Raw genomic sequence first — 22,924 nt, 5'->3', positions numbered from 1 at the left:
AGCTTAAGGGCGTTCGACGCACATTCCAAATAACACAGTCCATATACACTTGCTCTGTTCAAAGTGCCCATGTCCTGTGCGCATACACTGGATTCGCGGCCATGCTCGCGATCCACATAATATTCAAGCGGATGCTATGACGCACATAAACACATCAGGCGATCTACCACCTTCCCCTCTTCCCCCAGATCCGTTCCTGTCCCACGTTTCCGATTCGCAAGTTCTGCGCCAGCGAACACGCGCTCTCATTCCTCCGTGTTCGCGCCCTCTCCACCGTAGTCTTACTCGGCAGGAGGAGGTAACAGTGCGCCGGATCCGAGCAGGGGCGGCTCTGACCCCAACTGTTCGACATCGATGGCGGGAAAACGATCTACCAGTGACTGACAAGTGCCCTCATTGTGACACTCCACCTGACGTCAGCGATGTGCGTCACTTGTTGTCGACGTGTCCATCAACGACTCACATTAGGCAACGGATAATCATGAAGGTGGGCCTGCGGTGGAATCGCGATTGTGATTATGAGAAATGGACAATGGACAATCGCTACACTGCCAACCTTCTCGAATACATAAGCGCAACTGGACTTCACTCCTTTTAACTTTCTATCTCCTGCATCCCATTCCCCATTTCTGAACTTATGCCTTGTGGCAAACTTTTCGAAAAAAAAAGTCCGTTGCTTTCAGCGACCTTTTGAGCCCCCTCAGTCGCCCGAACTTGCGTTAACGGGTCTGAGCTGGCCAGTATAGCCTCCCACCGCTCAAAAGAAGGGACTGGTAGTAGGTCTGCTGGTGGCGGCGCTTTTTTGCAGCTTCATAATGATCGTATCCTGCTATTTCACCACAGTGTTTACATTTTGGATTGTATTGTGCTGGGTACATGTGCGCTAATTTAGAAGGGCTGAAGAAGGCACGCGTCTGGAGCCGACGCCAGATTACTTCCTGCCTTTTGTCTAGTTTCTTGTCTGGTGGAGAATATATCCACCTTTCTAGTTTAAAGTTATTAGTGCAGTCATAAAATGAGATTAGTCCATCTCTCGAGAAATTGGGGGAATCAACCTGGCTCACTGCTCGGCTGACATAACCTCGAGCTATACTGTGAGCCAACTCGTTTCCTGTGTTCCCCGTGTCCGTTCGTTATGCATTGCGGGTAAAAGGAGCCAAAAGCATTTGACGCAAATAGCTTTAGCTTGCTAGGTTGGAACCACATATTTTTGACAATTTTTTTTATTTATTTTTTTTTTTGCTGGAATAGAAGAACATTTTCAGTGTTTAAACTGTTCGGATATTTGGGGCATTTCGCGAACTGCTTGAGTGCACACTGCTGATTATCTGCTGCGTGTTTTTTGTATTGTTTCCAAGGCAGCAAATTAAAATGCCCAAACAAGAAAAAAAGGTCATGTCAAATGTCCAACGCATTACTTGAGAGTGCTTGAGAAGCATGGAATAAGTTTGTCTCCATAATGTTTTGGTTTCGCTCTAGGTAGGGAGGTTTTCCTTGTTTTGGCTTTCTGCCATAACCAAGCCCTAACTAGCCACAGACATATCCGTACCTGAATCCGTCTTTGTGTTTTATGTTTTTACCGCCTCGGGCGCTTCTGGCACCGCCATAGTCTTGCTGTTGTTTTATTGTCGTGCGAGGTCATTTTTGTCAAGGAAATGCTCGTTCTCATTCAATACGACGGAGAGGATAAAAAGTACGTCGTCACAGACCACGATGTCAAAGGTTTTAAACCTCATGATATTGAGGATTTCGAGCGTGGGAAGCTGTACGACGTGTTCTGGGAAGGAGACGAACACACTCGAGGAGGATATTACAAAGCGCGGCTAATTCACATGGCGGGTAAGTGTACGATGCTTTGAAGCATTCCTGAACATTGTCTTGGCATCCCTTAGTTATTATTGTATGTTGAAAATCGCAGAGACAGAAGGAGAAATGAAAACCTGGCGCGCTAACCGCCGTATGACAGCGCGCAAGAGTTCGGGAAGCGTGGGCCCACCACAAAAGAAGGTCTGATTTTTTTTTAATTTCTTACGGAGCTTCATGCATTTAGCTTGCAGGAGTCAGTAAATCAATTATCGCCGAACCTGTGGAGTTTTTAACAGTTACAGTGGGGTCATATTTCACAGGTCATAATTAACTTTTGAGGTGTGCATCCTATTGCAAGGAAATATGCCTGCACGTAGTCCACGCCTTGTCCGTTGATACTTTACGTGTGATATTGGCCGTAGTGAAGTTATAATTCTGTTCTACTAACAAAAATATATCGAACCGGGCAAAAAGCACGGGTTAACCATCCTTTGAAAACACGGTAACACCCTTGCTATGAAAATTCATGCAATAAGAAAATTCAAGCAGCGCAGTTCAATGCAGAGTGTGCAGCTGAATAATTGTGAGACTCGTTTTGTTCTTAGCATTGAAGTAAGGCACAGTCTTGTATTTTCGACTGTAGCACACGACAAAACAAATGTTAGGAAGAACATATTAAGCTTGTCAAGCCGATTAAGTGAACCAGTACGAGAGTTGTACCTCACAAGGGAGTACAACATCATGCTGTTAAGTATGGAAGTGAGTGAAGGAAATTATGGTCATATTTTGACTATGAATAAACTTATAGAGCAGCAGTGGGACTGCCACATGAAGACGTGAGGTGGAAAAACTACTAATTTTGCTCCCATACAGCCAAGCATTTTAAATTGCAGTAAGCTCGATCTATAGCAATTACTTGGTGTTATCGTCTTCCCATTATTTCACTTTTTCACCTCTGGGTACCTTCACTCACACTGGTTAAACTAAACAGGTGAGTTGGCGATACATTTTAAGGGCAACAGCATAAGAGATGTGAACAGAAAAAGAGAAAACACAGGATAAGTGCTCATCCTGTGCTTCTTCTTTCCTCTATGTCTTTCACACTGTTGCCCTTAAAATTTCATAACAGTATCATGTGGATGTCGAGCAACTGGCAATACAGCACTCTGTGGCAAAGCAGAGTGCGGAAAGAGGCAGCAATCACTTTGCATGCATATGCAGTCATGGACGAAAATTTACGGGATGCAGATTTACAGAAACAAAATTCGCTTCTATGTTGCTTCACCAGCCGGTCAGATCGCATTACTCAAGCAGACGTAAAATGCATGTCTGTTCATCTCATTCATATGCTGTGCCTGACAGCACCGCTATAACTTTTTCTTCACGCGCCATCTCACAAACTTCTGTCGATCACTGTGCAATGTCAAAAGCAGGTGAGATAGGTATCTTATTTAATGGCTAAAGAACATCATTGCTTAGCCAACAGACAGGCAGCCACCTACCCTTCTCATTTTGCATCGCCTTGAGAACAACTTTGTTTCGAGAAGCATACTCCTGAGACAGCGGGACAAATCCAACAGACCCCATTACAGGGGACCACTGACATCTGATTTGCAAGCTTCTTTCTATTTCAGCCGAAACTAAATTCCAAACATAAAGTTTCTGCAAAAAGAGCAGCCGAGGACGATGTGCTCCAAGGAGCAATGTCGGAGAGAAGTTTTTAAGGTCAACAGATAGCATCTCTTGCTTGTTGGGCCTAGTATGTTCTGTAACGTGCTTCCCTTTGAGTTACCTGTGTCTGTGATGTCCGTGCACTTATATCTTCCTTCTTTTGCTAGCTCCCTCCTTCCTCCTCAATAGCATGATCAATGTATTGGCCCAAGAGTAAAACATTTGCTGCACCTTTCATTTTCTGAAAACCGCTATTCTTTTTTCCTCCATTTTAACTTCTCGTGGAATGCCTTCATATCAGAATGTTGCCGAGAAAGCGTTCTCAGCACTCATCTGCTGCCTAAGGATGCACCACCAGCTAACATACATGGAGCCAACAGAGCGAGTAAGTGAGCAGATGCATCTGAGCAATTGTTGGTAATACAAATATGGAATAACTGTTACTTGCTTACAAGGCATTGGTTTGTTACTTGAGCTGAGCTTGGTTGCACATTATTGTCGTTGGCCGGGTGAGGCCAATGCTATACTGCCAAAACTGTGCAACAGTGGTGTCATATAGTGCATGTTTAGGATGAAAGTGGCCAGTTGTTGATTATGTTCACTGTAATTCGATCAGGCTGTTTTAATTTCAATGCAAGGAACCCACATTGACCAAAAGCGTTTAAAAACAGATCCTGGCAGTAATGAAAATATTCTCTCATGCTGCAAAAATTAACACTACAATGTCAGGAAATCAAAGATGTATAATTTTAATTTGCTAAAGAAAGTATAAAATAAACAGAGGTGCTATGCATTCATGAAACCTTGGCATTATTGTATGAAGAACTGAACAAGGAAAAATGGGGTATGCCTCAGTTTGCAGATGAGCCAACGTTTCTACAAGTGCACTTGTCTTCGTCTGGGCAAAGCGATCATCACTGGCAGGGGTTTAAATATGCTTTTTCTTCCGAAGAAGAAAAGCTGGGGAGGAGAAAGTGGGTGCGAAGAAAATGGGTCATGAAGTGAAAGAAATAAGAAAAAAAATCTTCAGTATGTAATCTTCAGTATCAGCCTGGAACCAGGGATTCTGTGGTCTGCAAAACAAGTACAAGCGGCAGTAACAGGAAACACTACAATACCAGGTAGATTATTAGTCACCACTTAAGCAGGTTTGGTGCAGATACACCTTACAAAAAGACAGGCTATGCAAAGGGCCCTGATAAGGCATATATCTAAGGGGGACAATTCTTAAAACTTTCTGCAAAGGGGGCGGGGAGTACAAAGTCACAGGATAATAACCGCACAGAGAACCGCAACTGACATGAAAAAAAAAATGTTTGAGGACGAATGCAAGCAGCAAATGATAAGAAGGAAATGTGTTTAGAGGAATATGTAAGGTTATGCTATTGCGGAAGGGAATATAGTGCGCATGCATTGTGAATAAACTGTACAATTAACGCTATGTGGGATTGTTTTCCCGAATAGTTATGATGCAGAGGGAATATACCTAAGGGATTCTAACGCTCCCTTAGATATATTTATCCTGCTGGTTCCAATGTTCTAAATTTATGAATTAGATATGCCTCTCTATATTTTCGGTCTTGCAGATTTAAAGCCTGAGTGGAGAATAAATAATTTAATTTCTTCGAACTTATGGTCTCTCTGATTTAAACGCTGGAAAACTGCTTTCGGGAGGTATTTGCCTACCTCCCGGTGTCCATTAAGCCGTATGTTCATTGGTTGCCCTGTCTCTCCGATGTACTGTTTATGACAGAAGGAGCAATCTAAAAGGTAGATAGCGTTTGAAGATGTGCAGTTACAGCCTGATTTTATGTGAAAAGTAAAATCGCTTGCAATACTTTTAACCGTGGTGTCTTTTTGTATATGACTACACATCTTATATCTAGGTCGAGAACAAGGGTGTGGTTGTGTTTGATGCTTGTTGTCGAGTTTAGAATGTACTTGAATATCTCTGAGGTTTGCGTTACGCTTGTATGTTACCTTTGGTGCTTCCGGAAATATTTTCTTGAGGCGTTCATTACAGGTTAGTATGGAATGGTATTTCCGCAGAATATTGTTTATGTTTGGGAGGGCATTGGAGCATTTAGTTACAAAAGAAGGCTGGCATTCAGTGCTGGCCTTTGGTCGTTTCGTGAGCACATCACTGCGGTTTAATGTGCTTGCTTTCTCGAAGGCCATATTAAAAGAGTTACAGGGATAGTATATAGATTAGTGTTGCTTTCAATGAATATAGTTCGTTTAGGTAGTCACTATCATCGCTACATAGTCTTGTAAGCCGTGTCGCCTGTCCTACAAATATTCCTTGCTTACAATGTCTCGAATGATCACTCGTGAACTCTAGGTATTGTTACTTATCCGTTTGCTTTCTGTACAAAGAAGTTTTAAGTTTTTCATTTTCCACTGACACCGTGGTGTCGAGAAAGTCGACTTTTAATTGCGACGACCGACAAGTGAATTTAATGCTAGTGTGATGATTATTAAGATGATTTTTTTTTGTCAGTTGTGGTTCACTGTGCGGTTATTATCCTGCGACTTCGTACTCCCCCCTTCCCCCCTACTTTTTAAGAATTTTTTTTGCGAAGTTTATTGCCTCAGGGCATAAAAGGAATGTTATGATGGATGAAGGGTGTGGTAAAATAAATGGAAAAAGGTTGGCTGATGCAATGAAATCGAGGAGTGAACGATGATGCAGTCCCAGTGTCCGAACAGCATATGGCTCCGGATTATATGCCTTATCAGGGCCCTTTGCCTAGCCTGTCCCTTTGTAAGGTGTATCTGCACCAAACCTGCTTAAGTGGTGACTAATAATCTACCTGGTATTGTAGTGTTTCCTGCTACTGCCGCTTGTACTTGTTTTGCAGACCACAGAATCCCCGGTTCCAGGCTGATAAATACATACTGAAGATTTTTTTTTTCTTTTTTCTTTCACTTCATGACCCATTTTCTTCGCACCCACTTTCCCCTCCCCAGCTTTTCTTCTTCGGAAGCAAAAGTGTATTTAAACCCCTGCCAGTTGATCGTTTTGCCCAGAGGAAGACAAGTCCACTTGTCGAAACATTGGCTCATCTGCGAACTGAGGCGTACCCTATTTACCCTTGTTCAGTTCTTCGTACCGTGCAAACCATCTTCTTCCTTTCTACCTGGATGCTTAGCATTATTGATGTGCCCGACCATGTGGCCGCAGCTCTGTGGGATATTGCTGATTTGTGCACCGCAGACTCAATATTTTCTCTTGTCATAGTTTACCGCTTCTCCAGTGCACATTTCAATGCAAAGCTGTGGTCTATTCACATTGTCAAAACAATGCATTGAGGTTTTAGGGCTAGGTGGCATTGCAGTTCTTTATATGATTTGGATAAAGCAGTGTCCATGATCCACTAAGGCATACGTCACTGTACCATAACAATTTTAAGCATGGGTACCCAAATGGATGTTGCTCTTTACTAAAGCCATCTAATTACTATCTGACAGGTCACATTAAATTTAGCGCATAAATTTTGCTGGCATGTAGTTATAATCTGATAAGCTGTAGTTGCACTTTCTGAGAGTGGTTCCTAGAATTGCAATGCATAAGAACAGTTTATCGCTAGATCTTTTGCAGTGTTTCTGTATATTATTTAGAGCCCTAAAAATTAATACCTCTGTTACGAAAGCAGTTTTAGGTACCATGCAATTGACTGGCAGTTGCTTTCCAAATGATGGGCTGGACATCATTTTTCTGCAGTTGCTCTATACAGTCAGCAAAACTGTTCAACCTCTGGGTCACGTGATTATGCTGTGTGCAGGCAATTTATGAAAAAATGCTTGAACTCTGGTATTGTTTACTTTAAATATTCATTCCATACTTTATTTCATTCAATTGAGATTTATGCTTAAATGTTGTGCTCTGTGTATGCCATGGCTGAACATCACACAATGTGAAGTTGATCAAGTAGAAGCATGTTTAACTACACTGTTCAGCTGTCATTCTTTAGGTGCCAGATTGAGTGTTTGCGCTCATTCGATTAGTGAAAGATGTAGATTAGGATTTGTACTAGTTATGGTGGCGACCTATCACTTGATTTGGTTAGAGTAAAGAGAACTTCTTGTTGGGCTAGTTGGTGCCTGTTCATTTTAAATTTAAAGGCACCAAAACCACATGCACACACACAAGGTGCTCTATCCGGTTCTTTCCTTGCGTGTGAGCTTGTGATTTTGCACCTTTAAATTAAAAAAAAGCAGTCGCCAGTGTGATGGCTTCATTGGCCTCAATAATATCAATTGACCTGTTTATCTCAGGCCATTGACTTCAAACTGGTGTGCAGTTCAGATCGCAATGGCTTTTGGCATTGCTGTTTAATGCCACTAACTTCTATTCAGTTGAAGTAGTGACAGTGAACTAAAGTGGTGTTCAAGGAACCTTGTAATAGAGGTGTAAGTCTTCCATTCCACTGGAAAAATTGGGTACTTAAAATACATTTGTCAGTTCCATTTTAATTTACTGATACAGAAAAGGGAGGGAGGAGGAGGGGGGGGCTAAATAACACCGTTGGATGGAAGGCACAGTTTAGATACAGATAGTGCTAAACCAGGCAGAACATGAAGTAAACGAAGTCTAGTTGCATAAATTTATTTTAAAATAAATAGCATTTAAAAGATGTTATATTCACTAGAAATGAAATGCTCTTTATGTGCTCATCAAATTTTAAGTGGCCGGGTATGCTTCTGAGACAACTGAAAGCACCACTAGCAGCGGCAATCTTCCGCAGGCTCCATCTGCTGCACTCGAGCTGGAACCATCAGGTATCAACTTTGTATGCATTTCAGATTCTCTTGTTTTGTTCACCTTAGTGCAGAATTGATATTAACTGTAGCCTTGCTGCAATTTTAAGAATTTTATGTTACAGCTCTAACTTGTCCACACTAAGCAGCTTGAAATGTACAGCCTTTGTCAAAAGCGTGGAGCCCAAGGGCTTGGCTTTTGAGGCTTATAGTGGCACTGAAATAGCTTTAGTAGAGGTCCTCATCAGAGAGAGTAAGACAAAACCTCTTCTTACCGTTAGAGATTCAGAACACTTGAAGTACATACAAGGTGCACGAAGTGACCCAGAAGCAGACCTCTTGGGCTCTATCTACCCTTTTGACAAAGACTACATTACTGCTGCTGTTCTGAACAGGGTCCAGCCTAGCCAAATTGTTTTTCCATAAGCTGAACGAAGCTTTTAGGAACAGAATGAAGTTTTTACTTTCACTAAAAATTAAATGTTTTATGAACTCAACAAATTTTCAGTTCCCAGCCATCCATCTGGGACCACAATCAGCAGTCCCATGCAAGCTGGACCAACTGTGATACTGCCACAGACAACAGGTATCAACTTTTTGTGCTTTTTGCATGTTAGACATCGTGCTGTTCACCTTAGTGCAGAATTTTTAACTGCAGCCTTGCTGCTATTTTATTTTTAATGTTAATGCTTTATTGTCCTTTTGAAGCAGTGTGAAATGTACATAATTTCATCACTTCACTGCCATCCAGCTGCTGCTATTGTACTAAGTGGAGTGCAGCCAAGCCAGATTGATTTTTCTTGAAATGAATGGTTTTGTCACTGACTATTGTCAGGTAGATATTCTCATTGAAATTACTGCATTTGTTCATACAATTGTGCCTCGTTTGTTGTACACCTTGGTTCCCAGGCGACATTACCCATCAAGCAGGTCATCCGCAATAGCAATTCATGAAACAGAAAGCAGTATTCAGGGGAAAAAAATGCTGTTCAGGATTGGTATATCCGCTTCTGATCAAAGTGGTGGGCAATGAAGAGGCAATCAGAGTAAAATGTTGTTTATTAGGTCTTCAAGCGAGTGGAAAAAAATCCTAATCATCTGAATGTTGAGTTATTGAATGGCTCCACAAGACTGCTGAAATTTGTTTACACATTAGCAATTTGTTTTGTGAGACCTAGGCAACTGTTGTCTCTTTTCAAGGCAAACACTACTTCACAACAACAGTCTCTCACACTTCCATTAAATGTTTCAATTCGTGCTAGCCACTGGAAGTGGTGGAAACAAAACTCCTCCACAATGGCAGTTCTCTACGGCTTCTTTCATAGTCCAAAATGGTTCCACTTGTGCTTCCTCGCATGTGGAATTGCATGTGAGGAGGCTTTACCGCAGAAACAAGGAGCAGCGCGTGACATGCAGAAAGTTTCGGTACGCTGTAAGAATGAAAATGCTACGTGGACAGATGCGGGGGAAATCTACATTGGCTGTGGCACAGCAAGATGCTACGACGCATGTGATTTCCACCCTCAACCATCACTGTGCTTGTATAGACCCTTTACAGTGCGAGTGCATGGGCGTTGCCATATTTGATCACGTGACCCTTTCGCCATAACCGGCATTCTGGTTTGATGGCTTCCGGCGCACTGGTACTCAGCGGCACGGTGCGACGTACCCTCTATCTCTGGGGGCAGTGAGCTTATAGACAGCCAAAAAATTTCATGTGAATGCCAATAGTATGTGTAGGTGCTAAGAAATGTTTAATTTAACCACATAATTAACTTTCTGCGTCCTCCTAACTGTCTGAATTGGCTAGAACGTTTCGACAAACCCGTCAGCCGTCGGCTTTTTTTTTATCAATTCCCTCTCTAGCGCTCTTTGTGAAAAACATGATTTTCTGTTTACAAACTCGTTATTCCTTCAAGCATATTTTCTTTTAAATTTTCTTGCGCAAAGAGCGAACGCATGTTCAGACGGTGTTGGCTGAGACGCATTATGAATGTTCACCATTTAACAATGTGCACAATATTTACTACTCTATATGGACGCGCGTGTAATCCCTGACAATTGATAAGGTATAATTTACCTCCTGTAAACGTCCTGGCTTCAAAAGACTATTGAAGACCACATCAGGCACTCAGTGGTGTTCACCTGTGCTCGGGCAAAAGTGACTGGAAACTGCACAGAAATTCAGAACCCACAGTAGGCAGCCCAAGCAAGCGGGGATATAAAAAATCTTATCATGGTAAATTTATCATTAACCCATGCATTAGTTTTATACAAGCAGCAGTTATTGCATGTATTGCAGCAGTGCTTGTCTAAGCTTGGTTTGGTTTGTGAGGCTCTGGCAGTCTTGAAGCCATAGGTAGTGTAAGATGGTTCTAGCACAGCTTCCGCCCTCGCTCTAGATCACGTTCTACGTCCACCGCTATGGTTAAGGGAGGCGCTGGTGAACACTGTCAAGGTTCGTATACAGGCAACATTAATACCCAAGAAAGTAGCAGGTGGGACAGCGGCCGATGTAGCTCAGTTGGAAGAGCACCAGGCGCTATATTCGGAGGTCGTGGGCTCGATTTCCACCATCGGTAAGTTGTTTTTCCTTCTACTTTGTGTTTATTTTTCGCCTAAACTGATTACATTACTAATTTATGCGATTACCGAAGTAAAAAAAAAGGATGTAAAGTACAATCCCCAATGCTTTCCTTGGCCTCGCCGACTATTAGTTTTTTTCCTTCATGTATTATGACGAGCACCCTTCTTTCCCCTTCATTTATCTGCTTGTAGCTTAGGGGGGTCTCGGCTCTGGCAGTCTTGAAGCCATAGGTAGCGTAAGAGGGTTCTAGCACAGTTTCCGCCCTCGCTCTAGATCACGTTATACGTGCCGCTGTCGGTAACACAAGACGTTCCACGTCCACCGCTGTGGTTGAGGGTGGCGCTGGTGAACACTCTCAAGGTTCGTATACAGGCAACATTAATACCCAAGAAAGTAGCAGGTGGGACAGCGGCCGATGTAGCTCAGTTGGAAGAGCACCGGACGCAATATTCGGAGGTCGTGGGTTCGGTTCCCACCATCGGTACATTGTTTTTCCTTCTACTTTGTGTTTATCTTTCGCCTAAACAGATTACATTACTAATTTATGCGACTACCGAAGGAAAAAAAAAGACGTAAAGTACAGTCCCCAATGCTTTCCTTGGCCTCGCCAACTGTTAGCTTTTTTTCTTCATTAACAACCCAAAATGACTCAGGTTATGAGTGGAGGACTGCGAAAATTCTCATCCCCTGCGGTTCTTTAACGTGCACTGATATTGCACAGCACACGGGCTCCTGAGTTTTTGGCTCCAGGGAAAAGCAGCTGCCGAGGCCGGGATTCGATCCCGCAAATCTCTGGGAACAGTACCTAACTAAAGTAAGCAGATTCACTGATATGCCCACACTGAGTTTCCTTCTCTGCACAATCAGTTCTTATGAATGCATAGACGTTATTAGCCACGTCAAGGTACCTCTTAATGCCCTGCGAAAATATCGTGGCAGCAGTGCAAAGACACAATGTACAACTACTCAGAAAAGGTCAGGGTCGTTCTTGCATTCTTATGGGTACTGCTGGTGCTAAAATGACCTGGTGCGTCAGGTATAGTCTTTCTCTACAATTCACAGGCACTTTCTTGTCCCAAAAAGGAATATGAACTCGTGATAGACCTCCGAGAAAAACGGTGGTCTAGGCCATGATGTGCACCTTATGTAGAAAGTATAGTCTGTTCTTCCGCCAATAAACAACAGGGTCATTATCTCTACTTCCTCGCAGAATACTTCGACAATACAGATGACACCTGCATCAAAGCAGTGGTGTTTAACAGTCAGCCGGCATTCTTACACAAGATGCGCAGCAGCACTTTGCACTGCACGCCGATGCGTTCCGAAGGCCAGCAATGACAGCTGTCCCAGTGGCTCCACCTGTTAGGAAGAGTGGAACTACTCTCTGTAAACGGTCTGTATTGCAACTATGTCGTGGCTGCCGGTAGTCATGGCCGATGGGGAAAGCTTGGGTGGTAGGCCTCGTTGCTTGCGGCTGGTGCGGCGAGCAGGCGTTTCCTCTAATATATGACTAGCACTCCTGCTTAGCGGAGGGGTATGGGATATCGGAACTCACCTCCACCAGATCTGTCACGATGTTGGTGACTGGGGCTAGCTTAACTGAGCCGGTAGAGGTGAAATTCCACGGTCCGAGTTCCAGGTACGTCCTGCGAGTGCGGAGCCGATTCACTTCGTCTTTTGCTCCGAGCTCCCCCTGGCATATTTGCCCTCTCCATACCTCCAAAGTAACAGTACAGCCTCGCGAGAGCATTTCTTGGTTTAGTAAGGAAGGTGGAGCTAGTGGAAGTTGTTCATAATGGAAATATATGAGTGCAGACATAACAAGGCACAAAGGAAAAGAAAACACAGGACATACACCGTTCTCACAGCTGGTTTATTGACAAAGAGCACATTTGTTTAAATATAATAAAATCATTTTTGTCTTTGATTGCGTCACTAGATTTGAACCAATGTGCACTTTTCCGGTAAACGAGTTATAAGAATAGTGCACATCTAGTGTCTTCTTTTTCTTTATGCCTCGTTATGTTTGCGCCCACATATTGCCAGAATTCCTTGGTTTCCTCATGTGCAGGCAGCCCAGATTCAGGGGTGTATAGATCATTTCAAATTCATTCATTCAGGCTCACATGAATGGTCTATGCTTTGCATTGACTCCTTTGAAGCTTGCGCAGACCATGTCATGCAGTTCGGATTATCTAGAAATATCAATTTGTGAGGTTCGAAATAACGAGCTCACTACCCCTAACCCCAATTTCCCCCAATAAAGTTTATCAATCAATCAATTCTCACTCTACTTGGAACAAAATATGATTTATGGTGTCATGCCATTTTTCATTTTATATTAGTTGCACACGACAAAAAGTCTAAAAAATGCAACTTATGCACTGGAAAATGTTTTTGTATATCTGTGCCAGAAGGCTCTTTTGGCTGCGTCAAAGTGATCTGAGCCAATCACATCACTGCGTCTTTATTAAGGGGCGTCAGGTGCACAATATACATTGATGGCTTGTTTTCATAGTGAAAACATTTGTTGGCTTGACAGGCCATGAATAATTCTTGCCACACTGGCGAGTTAATTGAGGCCATGTGAAGTGTTCTGTCACTTTTAAGATTATCGTATTACTCTGACAAAGTGTAGGAATGCTGTGCTACTGCTCCTCATTTGAAACGTCCTTTTGTGTGTAAGATATTTCAGTGCTCAGGCTAATGTGTCATTTTTGCTCCATGAACAGTTAACATCTCGGGGTGCGAAGCTCCTTTTGCTGCCAAGTCCTGCCCACAGCAGGGAGCAAGACGGTCGAAAGGTATGTTTCTGCTCATAATGTGCTGAAGGAAACTTGAAATAGAGCTTAGAAATATGTTAAACAGCTGTTTTTGGGTGAATTTATTCCATGCTTTCCAAACCAGTATTAATGCCTTGGAAATAGAAATCAAATATATAATTTGAAGTGTGGTTTCTCTGAATACCAAGATCAATGACTGCAAGCAGGTTTACTTCTGATTGGATGTTGTGGTCTTGTGGGTAACCTTCAGAACATGTTCCGACTTGAAAGGTGACCTCTTGGGCATTCAAGGGACGTCTTCCCTGCATCATTTGTGGTTGTCTCATTGATGTGCTCTCATACACAATGCAAAAATGCTCGTCAAATTCGAAAACTTTAAGTTTTGTGGGGTGTGTCATGGAGGTTTCAAAAAAGGCACAGTTCATCTTTCTGATAAATGATTCAGACACAAGAAACTATTTATGCTCGCCTGAAGGAGTACTCATTGGCGGCGGCTCAATGCACATTTCAGCTATTTGTGCGACTATCTGTCCATGTGTTTCTAGACTCAAATCTGCATTTTTTGTGGTTTTTATGCGCCCCTTTATTTTTAGCGCAGCAATCCAGAACATCATGTCCGTCAAAAACCACTTAGTCTATTTCTTCACAAGTGCGCCTCTTTCAGAAATATATGCATCATACCCTCTCCTTTTCTTTTCAGCTTGTGCAAGATATACCGTGTTTACTAGCGTAATCAACCCACCTTTGTCAAGAAAAATTGATGACAGATTTGGGGGGTAGGGTTCATTATGTGGGATTTTTTTTTTTGCGAGTCGTCCGCTATTTTATCAGTCATCAATGAAAGCACGCAGTCAGCTGCAATTACAACACCTTGACTTATTATTATTATTATTATTATGATTTTTCGCTTCAAAAGGTGTTTGCTGCTTCATGCGTTCCAATGATTTATGGCAGTGGACAGCGCCCACCGAGCCCGATCATGACGTGTACTGACACGGCCGGACTGAATGCAGCGGAGAGTGCCATTGCATTCAGTCCGGCCATGGTCATGAAAACCAGCAGCTTGTGCAACCGCGAGTAGGGAAACGAAGAGATGCGCACTACAGCCTCTTTTAATTCTCAGCGGCAAAAGTCGGTCGTGGGTTCCTGATGCGAGTGGATTCATTACGCGAGTATTTAGGGTAAATATATTTGTGGGAGAGGAGGGTGAAGGCTGTTGGAGAAAAATCTCCCCCTGGTAGAAGTGAGCGATGAGCACAAAAGAGCAAATGAAGCAAAGGAAATAAGGAAACGATGGTTTGGTAATAATAATAATAAACAGGGTCAAGAAGGGGGGGGGGGGGCTCGTTACACCCCAGGAAACCACTGATAGCAATACAGCTGAGTGATCGGTGAAAATATATGGAATATATGCTCTCGCAATCCAAACAACATTTCAACAAAGCACGATGGTGTCCCACAGGTCACACAAAAAAATCTCGATCCATGGATGTGGTGGGATTGCAAAACTGGGAAGTGGGGCAGACATAGGACTTTGAGAAAGGGGAAACATGATGAGTGATGCATCACAAGTAAAGAAGGGAAGCCTGCTCTTCCACTGGAGCAGGCAGTGGAGCACATCCCCCTGTGGCCAGAGCTTTATGAAAAGCAGAGTCCTCAGGTATTTTAATTTCCGTGGGCTCAATTAGCTGTTGTCAGTCCCGAAAGCTTTTTATGCATGGTAGCCCAAAAAATCAAAGCGAGAACAAAGTTTTCCAGAATGCTCTTTAGTGCGTTTTAACTGTGCGCACACTCAGCCTGCTAGAGAATTCTGTTGAAAGCCTTTCACTGTCTTCCAGATCGCTATTACCACCATGTGAATGTAAGCATAAATCGATGCAAATGAGTGCCTGCTATGTACTGGATAAAATTATATAGCACTTAATGATGCAGTCTTTTCAGCCCATAAAAGAATAATTTTTTTTATGATTTTTCCTATTTTTGTGCAGCTCTTGGGCCTGCAGCACGAGAAATCGACACAACTGTTCGGGACCTGAATGATGTAGGAGAGGTAAGCAGTATTGCCAGTTTCTTCATCTTCTACTTTGTTGTCTGTGAAGGGGAAGAAAAAGATTCTTTCTTAGGGCATACTATAAAGTCAGCCTTCAGAAGCATTGAAATTTTTAATGTCAAGGCAAAGAGTGTAGTTCATTGCTTTCGCCATGTGGGTTATAGTCGACCATCGCCTTCTTCCTCCGCCCCCCCCCCCCAAAAAAAAAAGTGCATATAACCTGCACTCCATTTTTAAGAACTAATTTTTTTAACTTTCGTGTGGGCTATAGTACACGAGTACTATGTTATATGCAATACCTTACCGCAGCCAACGCCAGGTGTGAAATTCTGAATCCATCCCCGTAATCATTGAAATCACTTGCAAATAGTACTACTATTTTTGTCTATGCATCAAGGAAGGGGGCTGGTGCTGGTTATTTGGGTCTGAAAATATTAAATGTTCTCCAAAAATGCACACATATTTCAAGGCAAAGGGGAACCCACCTGTTCTTGCCCCACTAATGCCCGCTTCGTCTCCCTCACCAGCTTCATTCCATTGCTTGAGGGCAGGGGACCAGCAAAAGTTTCATCGGTCGCTCCTCTTATGCATGCAGATACGTAAAAATGTGCTTGACGTGGTCTCATGTGTACATCAGTTACATTACCTGAATGGAAAGTACAGTAAACAGCAAATTGGTTGTCAAATGAACAGCTAATGGGCTTGCTCCTTGGTTGCAACAGTGTTCAGCTCTACTGGTGCCCTTCACTGCCCAGCAGCATTGCGGTGCAGCAGCCATGAGACAAGCCCTCCCATAGCGTTACAGACGAATTTCATGACAGTGAGCATTAAAGGACTCTTCTGTTACTCAGAAATCGAATAAAAAATTACAAGGATTCAACGCTGCTGAATCAAATATTGAGTGAAAGCATTAGTTGCAGGTGACTGAGAGTTCTCTTTTTCTTCTTCCTCAAGCCCCGCTCTAACCAAGCCGTATGAACGTGCCTTAGTGGCCTATAGGGGTACCGTGAATGCCAGGGTCCTAGCAGGCTGATTCTGACATAACCGTCCCATGTAAAATGAGAGACCCAAGTTGGCAGCTCTTGCCAGTCCGTGCGTCACGTGGGGTGTGACGTCGCTACCGGCGTGTTACGCTGAAGGCTCGAAACCTAGAGTAGTATTGCTTTCGCAATAAAAATTGTAATTTCTATCTTCATACATTTCTACACTCTTTTCGCTTTACCTTATAGGACACAAACACAGGTATGCTCGTTATACAGGAATTGTAGGTCAGATGAGTTCTGGCATTTAAGACAATGTTACAAACCATTTGTAATATGCTCTTATCTGTTCTTCAGGTCCATGAGGGTCATGGGAATTACCTCAGCAGTGGCACATGGGAGCGACTACAAAATTCGCCCATGGACTCCACCTTCTGTAAGCAGTTGGCAGTCTGCCTGTGGGGCAGTGAGGTGCTGGCGGAGAGAAGTCTCACAGGCACACTGTCCAACAACGCTATTTCTAAGGGGGCGACGAAGACGTACCCACCACTCTCCCCCATGAAGGTGGCTTCAGTGTCAGGTAAGCCAAAAACAGTTGGTCTAGCCTATAGTGCACCGTGTATTCTAGTAAATCTACTTTCAACTGCATGCATTTTATTATCAGTTCGTACCAAGTATCCAATAGTTTTTGTTTTGTTTACAATGCGATTCATTGCTTTGTATATTAGGTCCTATGCTGCTGATATAAACACACCTGTACTCTAACTTCTACTCCGAGTAGCTCTCGAGGTCTGTTTTGTATTTCAGAAGCCAGCCTCCACTCGAGTTACTCCTCAAGTTAAGGAAAAGTGTCAGGTTTTCATTGGGAACCTCGAAGTTGCAGCAACACTATCTAGACCACCAGTTTGCCTGTAGATTTGTTGGACATAGCAGTGTGGATTATGTTCAATCTGTAAACAAAACTATTAAATAAATCCGTAAACATTATGGATGCAGGGAAATGATTACCGACGGCTGAGTGACGGCCTCAGTTCATTCGGCACGGAATTTATAGCAAGATATTGTTCTGCGAGCATGACTGTGGATAGCCTCTGATGTGCGCACCTTCCACTGCCACTGAGCTTAGTTGTAGCTGATCGATGCCTTAATTCTAGTTCTTTTTTCTAGTTCATCACACTGCTCTTTATATGGCACTATTAAGGGAAGACGCGGTTCCTAAACTGCTAAAAAATGGGCGATGTTGTTTTTCAGCTCTGTTGCCGATTCTTCCGCAGTGGCTATAATCTCTAGCTTCTCTTTCAATGTGAAACACTGCTGCCGAATCACACTCATGGTGCCAACACAAAGCAGGCCAACTGTGCAACTGAGTTGACTAGTGTAAGACAGCACCTGTCAAATGCGCAACAGCCGCTGGCTAAACAAAGCGTGACCAATGGCGTGGAGAATAAAGAGACTATGCTCTGGGATGTGGGTTATTGTTGACCACCGCTTGTACCTCCTCCCCCCCTCCCCTCCAGAAAAAAAAATGCTTGTAACTTTCACTCCATTTTTAAAAACTAATTTTTTCAAACTTTCCTGTGGGCTATATAGTCGATGACTGATTTTCCGGACTCTCAACAAACCGCGAAAATGTCCGAAAAAACAAGTGTGCACCAAAAAAGCTCAATTATTCGCCTATTATTACTTTGAGTCCTGAAAAAGTCATGAATTCTTTTCCGCACCACGCTCCGTTTCCGTGTTAACGGGTCCGCCTGAATTTCGGCGAGAGTCGTAGTGTCACCGTAAGCCGACGAAACGGATGCGACCGCTTGCATCAGCTCAGCTTGCGTCGGCTGCGCTGCTGTAGGTGAGTCGTCGTCGTCTCTCAGACTCCACAAGCACTTGGTGAATAATTTCTGCATCTGTGAGGCCAGCGCACAGTTCCAACTCGTGGTCCACATCTGTGAACTCTGAAAACGAGACGGTCGATGTAGTTTCGACACCTGCAGTGCGAAGTGTTGCTTGGATCTGGCAATCCATATAATTTCACTGACCACTCTGCTGCATTGCTATCAGTGGTGTCCCGAGGTGTAGAGGGCAACCGGTGTGGTAGCGTAGCTTAACACATGCCCCCCCCCCCCTCCCCCTGACCTCTTTATTATTATTACCAAACCATCGTTTCCTTATTTCCTTTGCTCTTTTGTGCTCATGGCTCACTTGTACAAGGGGGAGATTTTCCTCGAATAGCCTCCATCCTCCCCTCCCACAAATATATTTACCGTAAATACTCTCATAATGAACCCACTCGCATCATGAATCCACCACCGACTTTTGCCGCTGGGAATTTAAAAAAAGTTATAGTGCGCATCTCTTCGTTTCCTGCCGTCGTAGCCCATAGAGCTTTTCATGGCAGCGTACCAAGATGCTTCACAGCGATATCATCTAAGTGCATATCATTTGAAGTAAGCTCTTGTACTAAAGGGGGGGGGGGGGGGTGCTTGGCAGTGTCAGGACCCTTGACTGGTAAGCTAGCAGCTACTCGCGGTTGCACAAGCTACTGGTTTTCATGACCATGGCCGGACTGAATGCAATGGCACTCTCCGCTGCATTCAGTCAGGCCGTATCAGTACATGCCATGATCGGGCTCGGTGGGCGCTGTCCACTGCCACAAATCATTGGAACGCATGAAGCAGCAAACACCTTTTGAAGCAAAAAATCGAGGTGTCATAATCGCAGCTGACCGCATGCTTTTATTGATGACCGATTAATTGGAGAGTGGACGACTCGCAAAAAAAAAATATGCCCACATAATCAACCTTACCCCCAAAACTGTCACCAATTTTTCTTGAAAAAGGTGGGTTCATTACGCTAGTATGATATGTGAGGACGACGTGCCTTTGAGGAAAATGAAGGATGTCATTGGGTATGAGAGGCGTTTAGCTATCAATCCATATAATTAAAAACAACAAAATGCAATGAGAAAGTTCAATAAAGCTGAAATTCAGTAAATGTGCTCTGGGTTTTGTTTAGAGAACTTTGTATCTACGGCAACCAGCTCAGTTATGATTACATTTTTGAACTCAGTGGAGCGAACCACATCTGTTTGCAGATTGCAGAGTTTTGTGAGATTCTAGCCATAACTAAAAAAGTTAGGTTTAAGACCTTCATCCCCCCTTAGAGAAGCGGGCTTTTCAAGTGCATTTTAACTTAGAGCTCCCAGCTGATCTCCAACCATAGTGGGCTGTTTGCTTTTGGGCAGTCTATTTCACTATTGCTGCTGCAGTGTCTCAGTGGTACGGTGCTTGCCTGCTGACCTGAAAGAAGCTGGATCGATCCCAGCCGTAGCAGTCGCGTTTCAATGGAAGCAAAATGCTAGAAGCGGCATAACCTACAAAACACCAGATGGTCGAAAACTGTCCTGTACCCTTCAATATAGCATTCCTTGTAGCTTGAATTGCTTTGGAATCTTAGGCCCAGTAAACTTCTTTAGTTGTTTCTTGAAGTTCCTTTTTTTTCTTCTCGTTGCTGATAGTCCCGTCTCCTTGCTTTGCCGGGACAGTTTTTCCAATGGGCCAAATTAAATGAACAAGCTTCTTTAGTTAACATGTAAAGGTTGGCCAGATGAACACGTACAACACAATCGAAAAAGAGCAGAAGAGACAAGAGTTGGGTCGCCCTCCGGCTTAGGACAGTCCATTGTCCCAAGTGAGCGTACGGGAGATCGTCCGTCTTCTCCCTCGCTCAGGCTGCAACTCCCAGGCTACCTCCGCAACTCGCCGTTCTCGTGCAGTCTCACTTTTCTGCGAAAACGTCCTTGGCGTCCCACTGCCGCCGTTCACAGTTTCATGGAATCCGTAGCCGAGATACAGTTCGCCTAAGTGTCTCAACCCTGGCCTTTCCACCACTGGCAAGCCACTCTCGAGGACATACACGAGATTTACGGCTGCCTCTTACACATACCAAAGAAAAAAATGTACGAACACCCAATAGGCAGTCGATGAGGTCCGCCAACAGCGCTCGGGCCCTCGCACACTAACAGGCCGAACACAGAACGGCCAAACGCTTTTCAGTTCGTGGTACCCCCCGCCCCTCAAGAAAGACATAAAACAGACAACGCGCACACGCAGGGACATTTCACACAGTAACCAAAAAATAAGAAAAAGGTCCCCCCTCTGTGGGTACGGGTGCTGCTCCACCCGCGCAACCCATGGGCCGGCTCCCCGAAACGGGAGGAAACACAAATACGCAAAAAAACCCAAGCAAACATGCACTGTTGACGACCTTACAGGCCCTATAAACCGACAGCAATTTCAATCTTCAGCTTTGTCTCTGGCCTCTGCAAGCAAGAAATTTCGCAAGAAATTTGAATGGTGGTTTTTCATACTATTCTCAACACCTACACAGACACTACATCACTGGCAGCAAAGCTGGCCAGATGTGTAAGCATTTCTTGCAGTATTTCACTGCTGCTTTTGTCATGCAGCATGTAAAAGATGTTTTACTAAACTGCAAACACTGTGGTTCGTTGTGGAGCTTCTTGAAATGTTACAGCCGGACAAAATATACATTTAAATAGAGTGGCATGCTATTTCACACCTAACTTTTTGCCCTAATCTCATCTTTATATACCATTCACACTTCCTCAGGTGATGGTTGGAGAAAGATTCCTGACGAGCTCCTTGCCAAAAGAAATGCTGAGTCGCGTTCTTGAATTTCAGTTGAGTGTAGGAGCGGTTTTCTCCACTTCACAGGGTGTAGGCAGTGCGGCGAGTCGAGGCACGTTGGTGAATTTGGCAGTTATCTTGTTAAAGGCAGCATAGACGCACAGTGTGCTCATTTGACTATTTATGTGTAATAAGGAAGTAATTACTCATTGCATCCACCCCTAAATTTTTGACCAACACTATTCCCACTTCGAGTTATAGATCAATTCGCTCTTGCCCTACCGTCTGCTCTGCTGACTGTCCTGGTTAGCTCAGTCGGTAGAGCAACTGCCCCGGAAAGACGGTGGTGCCGGGTTCGATTCCCGAATCAGGACGAATTTTTCTTTAACTACGAAGTTTCTGAGAAAGCTGTATAGCTTTCCTTTGTAGCTGTATGGCTGCGCTTGGGTGGATGCAATGAGTAATTACTTCCTTATTACGAATCTACTCCACCTTGGGGGATTCCCCTAAATATTTGACCAAGACTATTTATATGGTGCTGTGTTCTAGAAAAGCACTCAACCTTGCTCATCATTCATCATCAATGCACTCTGTCTTTGTGATAAAATTTTTATCCCATTTGTCACGTAAGACTTTGATGCCTGTTACCTCAAATTCGGGGGCTGAGTTTTTTGTATGATGTACAATTGGCTGTACTTCACCTTTCATTTTTCCTAAATTCCCAAACCTATGCAGAGTAGAAAGTCAGTGGGTTTTAAATGCTGCAGGGCTTCTCTTTCTCTCTTGTTTTGTTGGGTGTATCGTAAATATAGTGTTATACACAAATGTGTGAAGCTTCGTTTCAAGAGCTATTAGCCCAGAGTAATAATTTTTATACTCAGCCACACTGACATACGTTACTTATTGTCCTGTCTGCAGATTCCTTCTGGCACTATTTAAAGAAGAGGGGCTGCTCGGGTGAAGAGCTTGAGAAGCGGCACAAGAAGGTGACCCGGTATCTGGCACAAAAGTGCTGCGACTTGCGCCGGTAAGTGTCTATTCAAGGCAATATTCTTATGTGCATGAAAAGATTGGGTAAGCTCATGTGCTCGCATACCTTGTAAGCGTGGCTACATTTCCTTGCAACAAATTAAGGTTAATGAGTGGGCGAGTTGGAACATTCAGTTGGTAGTCAGCCTTGTCTGTTCTCTTCTTCCCTGTGTCTCGTCCCTTGGCTGGTTTAAAATGAAATTTCCTTACAATCTGTATGAAATACTCATGCCCTGGATTACACTGCACGTTTTCGCTGTCATTTCTTTTCTTTTGCCTAGTATAGTGATATTGGGCGCGAGCAAATACCGTGGCGCTGCCTCTCCGAAGCGCCCATATGACGAAGTAAGTAGGATGACGTACATTGAAATGCTGCCATAGTATGCTTTCCTAGGCAGTTAGTCGCGCGTTAGCATTGCGTTCATTTATTTATTTAATATACACCTCGGTCTGGGCCTGCATAAGCTTCCTGCAAGGTTTCAAACCCACTCATTCGGCAATAAAGCACTTCATCAAGTCAGAGTTATTGAAGTTGGCGAGCTGCTTTACTGCTATAAGGATGCACACCGGTTGCAGCATTTCTGCTGTTATGGAAAAAAATACTGAAGCTACCA

General features: G+C 43.6%; 1 protein-coding gene and 1 non-coding gene across 2 annotated transcripts; both read left to right on the top strand.

Annotated features, from left to right (window-relative positions):
- The first annotated feature begins 1,655 nt into the window (after nt 1-1,655).
- Nucleotides 1,656-22,319, top strand: LOC146195476 (BEN domain-containing protein 5-like). Its single transcript, XM_084596809.1, has 5 exons — nt 1,656-1,839; nt 13,558-13,629; nt 15,597-15,658; nt 16,996-17,218; nt 22,200-22,319. Exons 1-5 carry the CDS (start codon nt 1,656-1,658, stop codon nt 22,310-22,312), a joined length of 654 nt encoding a protein of 217 aa, XP_084452935.1. The 3' UTR covers nt 22,313-22,319.
- Nucleotides 11,237-11,309, top strand: TRNAL-CAA (transfer RNA leucine (anticodon CAA)). The gene has a single exon. It is a non-coding gene; the product is annotated as a tRNA-Leu (tRNA).
- Nucleotides 22,320-22,924: the final 605 nt, after the last annotated feature.

Source organism: Amblyomma maculatum, chromosome 3 (genome assembly GCF_055883805.1).
Source record: "Amblyomma maculatum isolate TAMU_Amacu chromosome 3, ASM5588380v1, whole genome shotgun sequence".
Taxonomy (NCBI): Eukaryota; Metazoa; Arthropoda; class Arachnida; order Ixodida; family Ixodidae; genus Amblyomma; species Amblyomma maculatum.
The sequence above is the reverse complement of the archived record's forward strand: the minus strand, read 5'-3'. Positions and strand labels throughout refer to the sequence as shown.

Bases quoted from the DNA above. Each gene is read 5' to 3' on its own strand.
- LOC146195476 (XM_084596809.1), top strand. From the start codon at position 1,656: ATGCTCGTTCTCATTCAATACGACGGAGAGGATAAAAAGTACGTCGTC. The intron at 13,630-15,596 runs GTATGTTTCTGC...ATTTTTGTGCAG, and splicing joins GGGAGCAAGACGGTCGAAAG to CTCTTGGGCCTGCAGCACGA. The intron at 17,219-22,199 runs GTAAGCCAAAAA...TCCTGTCTGCAG, and splicing joins GAAGGTGGCTTCAGTGTCAG to ATTCCTTCTGGCACTATTTA.